This window comes from Mandrillus leucophaeus, unplaced genomic scaffold (assembly GCF_000951045.1).
Source record: "Mandrillus leucophaeus isolate KB7577 unplaced genomic scaffold, Mleu.le_1.0 Scaffold280, whole genome shotgun sequence".
Lineage (NCBI taxonomy): Eukaryota > Metazoa > Chordata > Mammalia > Primates > Cercopithecidae > Mandrillus > Mandrillus leucophaeus.
This window is the reverse complement of record NW_012102921.1, coordinates 157,779-165,378: the sequence shown is the minus strand read 5'-3', so window position 1 is coordinate 165,378 and position 7,600 is coordinate 157,779. Positions and strand designations below refer to the sequence as shown.

The window sequence follows — 7,600 nt, the reverse complement described above, 5'->3', positions numbered from 1 at the left end:
CCAGGCATAAACCCCCAGGGGGTGTGGTCTCTTCAGAGTACAGGGTCAGTTCCGGAGCAGATCTGGTGCCCACATCACCATCTGTCCCTCTGAACCCAGCTAGGAGGCATCCAGGCTGGGGGTCACCCTGTTGTGGCTTCTGAAGCTGTCAGCACCAGTGGCCGGAAAGGCCTGCAGGCTGGGCAGAGTCTTTCGGAGCCTCCAGGGCTCCTGCCAGCCCCAGCATGCCCACACCGGGCACCTCAGAACCCGCCATGCATCCCTGTATCTTGCGCCACTCCTGCCACCTCCAGGCCCATCCCTCCCTCGGACTCTCCTTTCCTCTCCTCCTGGGCTCCCTTTATATTTTTTGTTTGTGTTTTTTTATTTTTTATTTTTTATGTTATTTATTTTTTTGAGATGGAGTAGTTGGTACTACAGGCGTGCACCACCGCACCTGGCTAATTTTTGTATTTTTAGTAGAGACAGGGTTTTGCCATGTTAGCCGGGCTGGTCTCGAACTCCTGACCTCAAGCAATCCGCCCATCTCAGCCTCCCAAATGTTGGATTACAGGCGTGGACCACCGTGCCCAGCTCCCCTACTCATTCACACTTACATGTGCCAGGCCACGACCACCCTCCCCTCTCCCCTAACCTCCTCCCTCCTTCCTCCCGCCCTTCCCTACGTGTCTGTCTGTATAGTCATTGGAATTTCCTGGCTTGGCATGGGCTCAAAGCCGAAACCATGGACAGAATGAGAAGTGGCGCATCAGACCAGCCGCCAGTTAAATAATGTTTGGGTTCTTGTCAGAATGTCACGGAGTACCCTGTCATTTTGTTTCAGCAACTTGTCCTTCCGAATGCACAGTTCGCCTTATGGCATGCCAGCAGTAAAAATGTCACTTACAATAATTACTTTTTGGTGAAAATGCTTGCTGACTTCCCACCTTCAAGCTGTTTTTTACACAGTGGGGAGATAATAAGAAACGACTTTATCCTGACTGCTCAAATGAACACTAAATGGAATTTGGGTTATTATTACTGCGGATAGAGGGCCGGGTATGGAAATTTTAAGAGTGGATCGGAGGAACTGCAGGGAGATGCACCTCCGAGAATTACGACGGGTGCGCGTTTTCAATTGGCTCCCATTGAAAACTTAAGGCAGCTGTTGTTTGCCTGCTGTTTTTGGAATATAATATTTTTCGTAATCCTTTTATAGTTTCTGAATGCCTTGTGTATCTCAGAGGGCCTTGAGTCACTATCTCTGCTTTCTGTAGCTTCCTAACCAAACTCCTCTTATGCCAGATTCAGTGCCTTGTAAAAAAAAAAAAAAATTAATTCACATAGATCACTTTTTAAATGTAACACCTTACTATTGCTGTCAAAACTGGATGGATGGGACTATGCAGTAGGGCTTTTAAAATATGCAAATTACCCATTTTCAACTCTCCTGGTCCTGCAGGCTGCAGAGCCCTTGGAAGCGAGGTTTTTGTCTGATTTCTCCCTTATACCCAAGACACAGAGTAGGTGCTTTAAAAATGTGTGAGTAGGCTGGGTGCAGTGGCTCATGCCTGTAATCCCAGCACTTTGGGAGGCAGAGGTGGGTGATTTGCTGGAGCCCAGGAGTTCGAGACCAGTCTGGGCAACATAGCAAGACCCCATCTCTCTACAAAAATACAAAAATTAGCCGGGCATGGTGGCACACACCTGTCCCAGCTACTTTCTGTCATACATTAGCAAGGAGGCTAAGGCGGGAGGGTCTCTGAAGCCCAGGAGGTCGAGGCTACAGTGAACCATGATCACACCACTGCATTCCAGCTGGGGCAACAGAGCAAGACCCTGTCTCAATGAATAAATAAATAAATAAAATGAGAGTTAAATGACGCAGGAACGACGGTAGGCTGCGATTCAGAATCACGTGGTATTGGCAGATAGCAGGATGGGTAGGAACATCGAGGTTTTCCACTCCTGATCTGGTTCCAATCCTTGCACCATCTGTGTGACTTTAACCAAGTCACGTTGCCCGTCTGAGCCTCTGCTTTCTCACCTGGGATGTAGGGTGTAAATTTCCACCCCAGGGCCGTTGGGAAAATTGAATGAAGCCACATGCAAACGCCCTCAGCTGGCTGCTCCATTCACGCCTGGTATGAAATGTGTTTTGGTTCCCTTCCACAATCCTGTGAGTGGATCAGCTTTTTGTGACTCATCGTTAAGTCTTCGAGATTCACACATGTCGATGTGTGGGTTGTAGAAAAACTGCGTGGGAAGGCAGGCACAGTCACTCTGTAACTAAGGCACACTCGGGTGCAGGGGGCAGGCACCACCAGCTGTACAGGAGCTGTTTAGAATATGGCCCATCCGCCTAGCTCCTGGCTGTGTGTCTCGGGGCACCATATCTTTTTTTCTTGTTTTTTTTTTGAGACAGAGTCTCTGTTGCCCAGGCTGGAGTGCAATGGCACGATCTCAGCTCACTGCAACCTCCACCTCCCGGGTTCAAGCAATTCCCCTGTGTCAGCTTCCCAAGTAACTGGGATTACAGGTGTGTGCTACCACGCCTGGCTAACCTTTGTGTTTTTAGTAGAGATGGGGTTTCACCATGTTGGCCAGGCTGGTCTTAAACTCCTGACTTCAAGTGATCCGCCCGCCTCAGCCTCCCAAAGTGCTGGGATTACAGGCATGAGCCACTGCGCTTGGCCAGGGCACCATATCTTACCTGTGTAAAATGTAGGAAGTGGCTGGGCACGGTGGCTCACGCCTGTAATCCCAGCACTTGGGGAGGCCAGGGTAAGAAGATCCAATCACTTGAGGCCAGGAATTCTAGGACCAACCTGGGCAGCATAGCAAAACCCTGTCTCTATTTTTTAAAGTTTAAGAAAAGTTTAATGTTTTAAAAAAGATAAACGCATCACATAGGATGTGGCCTTTTGAATCTGTCACCAGCGTCCCTGTCATGTACCAGGCGTTGTGGAAGAAATGGCACTCGGTCATAAGATTTATGTTGACTGTAGGTCTTTATAGAAATACATTCGACCGGGTGCAGTGGCTCACCCTGTCAGGGTGGCCAGGGTGAGGGGACCCTCTGTGCAGTTGGGAGAGTTGGCTTCCTGTAGGATTCACTGTCTGTCCTAACAGAACAAAAATACAGTCAATATAAAGAAATATTACTTCTCCTTTCCAAACATTAGCAAGTGGAGCTCTGTGATTAAAACGATACTCTCTGAAACAGCAAAGCTTTTTGCTCCGTTCCATGCAATTAAAAATAATAATTAAAAAAAAAAAGCCCGGGCACAATGGCTCACACCTGTAATCCCAGCACTTTGGGAGGCTGAGGTGGGCGGATCATCTAAGGTCAGTAGTTCGAGACCAGCCTGGCCAACATGGTGAAACCCTGTCTCTACTAAAAATACAAAAATTAGCTGGGCGTGGTGGTGGGCGCCTGTAGTTCCAGCTACTCGGGAGGCTGAGGCAGGAGAGTCGTTTAAACCCGGGAGGAGGAAGTCACAGTGAAATCGTGCCACTGCACTCCAGCCTGGCAAGAGAGCGAGACTCTGTCTCAAAAAAGAGAAAGACTGACTTTCTTCCCAACATGATGTTCTGAGCGCATGGATTCATGGTGTCTCCAGCGCGTCTGTTTGCTGTGGCATCTCTCCATGCCTGCGCCACAAACGTGGGCTCAGTCCTGTTTCCTTGACCTGAGACCGCAGCCACATCTGTGCATGCAGATGTCTGTTGGTGAGTAAACTATCTCCCAGGAAGAGTGTGCAGCTTGCAGCTGTCTTCTACATTTTATTTATGTATTTATTTATTTATTTATTTATTTAGAGACAGAGTCTCACTCTGTCCCCAAGGCTGGAATGCCATGGCATGATCTCAGCTCACTACAACCCCTGCCTCCCCTATTCAAGCGATTCTCCTGCCTCTGCCTCCCCAGTAGCCGGGATTACAGGCACCCGCCACCACACCTGGCTAGTTTTTGGATTTTTAGTAGAGAGGGGCTTTCACCATGTTGGCCAGGCTGGTCTCAAACTCCTGGCTTCCAAGTGATCTGCCCGCCTCACCCTCCCAAAGATCTTCTGCATTTTAGACTCAGACTGAGAGTGGAGAGACAAATACAAACCACCTCCAGCAACCAGCCGCCACATGTCAGTTTCACATGCTGGATCTCTCAGGACTCGGACAGGGATTTGATCTCAGGAAGCCTGCCTTTGTCTGTAGTCACAGCCTGGAGCACAGAGGGACACCTGTAACAGTAGTGAGCACCCCCTGTTTAGTCCTCCCGGGGGTTCATGATGGCAGAAATCCATGCCACCGGCTTGCAAGGCGCACCTGGAAGAAAGAACTGCACAGCCTCTGAGTTTCGCGGTGAGCTCTGCCTCCGCCAGCACCCAGAACAAAACGGGGAGGTGCCCCGGCAGCCGGCACCACACTCGGTTTATTAGCCAGGCAGCCATGATGTTGACCTTGTTGTGGGTTAAAGGACACAAAACCTGAAAAGAAATCTGTTTATCATTTGAGGAATTCATGCCATCCTTGACAGTATCCGGTGAGCAAGATGGATGATCTGCCAGGCCAGCCCCTCGCATGGGTGAATCACGCCATCCTTACAGTACGATTCCTCTGCCGGCTTCAGACACAAAAATAACATTTGCGGGGTTTTATATCCCGTTCTTTGGTGACCCGGGGGGTGAGCAGAGAGAAGAAATCTGATTTGTAAGATTCACATTGCCCTAAAGATTTATACGGACCATTTCTGCCTCTTACGCTTGTCTCTTCCACATCTTTCAAAAACCGGTTTGGCGTGTGTTTTTCTCTCTGTAACCTGATTTCCCAGGTCAAGGACACAGCCTTATGCGATGGTGGAAGTTTGTCCAGTTCAGGACGATAAACGGGGTTGATGGCTTAAGTTGCGATTGTTTTATTTGGGGCTTTGCTCTTTCTAGGTATGAATACAAAATATTCCTTGTATTTGGAATGTATTTATGGCAGGTTTAGTGGATCCTGGATACAGTATGTCCAGAAAAGGACTCTTGAGATAAATGGTAAATTGAAGTTAAGTTGCTGCTCTATGCTACATTTTCCCTTCAGCCAGGTAACAAGTATTTTGGGTTATCTACTATGGTGCTAATGTTGACTGAGTGACCTGCTAGGGCTCGAGGGAGAAGCAGCAAGAGTAAGACCCTTGGCCAGGCATAGTGGCTCATGCCTGTAAACCCAGCACTTTGGGAGGCCAAGAAGGGAGGATCACTTGAGGCCAGGAGTTCAGCCTGGGCAACATAGCAAGACCTCATCTCTGCAAAAGAAAAAATTAAAAAATTAGACAGGTGTAGTGGTGCATGTCTGCAGTTCCAGCTACTTGCGAGGCTGAGGTGGGAGGATTGCTTGAGCACAGAATTTTGAATCAGCTGTGGCAACCTAGCAAGACCCCATCTCCAGAAAAATTTTTTTACAAGACCCTGGGAGCAGAGAGCATGACCTGGGCCCTCTTATCTGGCACTGTGGGGTCTTACTCTGTCACCCTTAGTGGGCATGGAGGGAGAGATTGTGCCAAGACACTGAGCTGGGCCCAGATTCTGCCTTGCAGGCAGGACCTCAGCACGAAGCCACATCTTCCTCCTAGACAGTTTCTATCTGCAGAAATTAGGAAATGGCCAAAGTCTTTATCCCAGACATCCCGGAACTGGAATCCAGCCTCTTTTATCAGGTTTTATGGGATGTTATCAGAGGCCAGAGGGATCACTCACCAACAGAGCCCAGCTGGCATTTCCCACTGGGCACCCGCAGCGACCCCAGCAGGGCAGAGGAGAATGTAGACACTGGCTCGTCCACACCAGCCCAGTCACTTCTGCCGTTGATTACAGCATGGCTTATACCAGCAAAGAGCTTGGTTTTCAGAAGCAGGCAGAACCAGCAAGTCCCGAGACTGGAGGTAGAATTCTAAAATGGAAGAGCTGGAGAAACAGAGGGTGCTCCTCCTCTCCTTGCCTCTCTCCGTCTTCCCCTAGGGTTGGGTGCTGTGGAGTTCTCTGCTCTTCACAATAAAAAACCAGCTGGGCATGGTGGCACGCACCTGTGGTCCCAGCTCCTCAGGAGGCCAAGGCGGGAGGATCTCCTGAGTCCAGGAGGTCGAGGCTGCAGTGAGTCTGATTGCACCACTGCACTCCAGCCTGGGCCACAGAGCAAGACTCCATCTCTAAAAAAATAAAAATAAACACCCTAGGTCCTGAGACCTGTTACTGGGGGACCAGAAGCTATGGCCTTACGTTTCCTCATTTTTTTTTTTTTTTTTTTTTTTTTTGAGATGGAGTCTCACTCTCAGTCACCCAGGCTGGAGTGCAGTGGCACAATCTCAGTTCACTGCGGCCTCCACCTCCCGGGTGCAAGTGATTCTCCTGCCTCAGCCTCCTGAGTAGCTGGGATTACAGGTGTGAGCCACCGTGCCTGGCCAATTTTTGTATTTTTAGTAGAGACAGGATTTCACGGTGTTGGCCAGGCTGGTCTCGAACTCCTGACCTTAGATAATCCACCCGCCCGGCCACATTTCATCTTAAGGGTCTTCATAACTGTGGTGACAACGTATTATGGGCAGCTGTTATTTAAAACAATCTGTCTATGCTTTTGGTTCTGGAAAATATGGACAACATAACTACACAAGTTATAATCTAGCCAAAGTGCTTCTGAATTACCAAATTATGGGGTTTCATTAGAAGAAATCATGACAGCGATAACACGATTAATAGGAGTTTTTTAGCAGAATGCCCTCATGCCCTCATGTTAAGCCCTCCAAAGCCTTTCTTTTAAACCCCTAGTTTTTCTTCCAGTGATGGTATTTTTGTTTTTTAATATGGAAGATTAGTGGTTACTCTCAGTCAAAAAAATATGAAACAGTTCACTGAGACCCACAGAAAACCCTACCGTCTGCTTCTTCTACAGAGCGTTTAATTAGTATTTCCTAGATGCAGAACATAGATAGATGGTCGTGGTGAAAGACAGCTATTTTCAGGCACAGTTTCTCGTGTGCTTTAATTACAGAAAGCACTCCAAAGACCTCCGCCAGCTGCAGCCCTGCCCCTGAGTCCCCGATGAGTTCCAGCGAGTCGGTGAAGAGCCTGACCGAGCTGGTCCAGCAGCCCTGTCCCCCCATCGAGGCAAGCAAGGACGGCAAACCACCAGAGCCCAGTGACCCGCCAGCATCCGACTCCCAGCCCGCAACCCCGCTGCCTCTCTCCGGACACTCGGCCCTCAGCATCCAAGAATTAGTAGCCATGTCCCCGGAGCTGGACACCTACGGCATAACCAAGCGGGTGAAGGAGGTGCTGACGGACAACAACCTCGGTAGGTTCTCCTCTCGGCTGCTGAGTCAGGAGGTGGCAGGGAGTTTGCAGGTGGAGTAGATGAAGGGCGGGCGCTAGGCCAAGCCAACCATAGAGTCTCAACTTGTGTAGGCGCCCTCTGAGAACATGAAACGTCCTATAGTTGTGAACAGTAAGGAGCCTGCGTTTTGCAGGTCAGTCCCTACCTCCTCCCGACCCTGCTCCCCGATGGGGACCAGTTAGAAGATGAGCATGGGGTCAGAGTGGACTCGGGAGGATCCATGCAGACTGTCTTTTTTTTTTTTTTTTTT

General features: G+C 49.3%; 1 protein-coding gene across 1 annotated transcript in view; it reads left to right on the top strand.

The window, feature by feature from the left end:
* Positions 1-7,600, top strand: part of CUX1 (cut-like homeobox 1) — a 378,329-nt gene that overhangs the window by 340,385 nt on the left and 30,344 nt on the right. Inside the window, exon 21 of the mRNA XM_011985213.1 lies at positions 7,009-7,311. Coding sequence (XP_011840603.1) covers positions 7,009-7,311 — 303 coding nt within the window. The remainder of the gene's footprint in view (positions 1-7,008; positions 7,312-7,600) is intronic.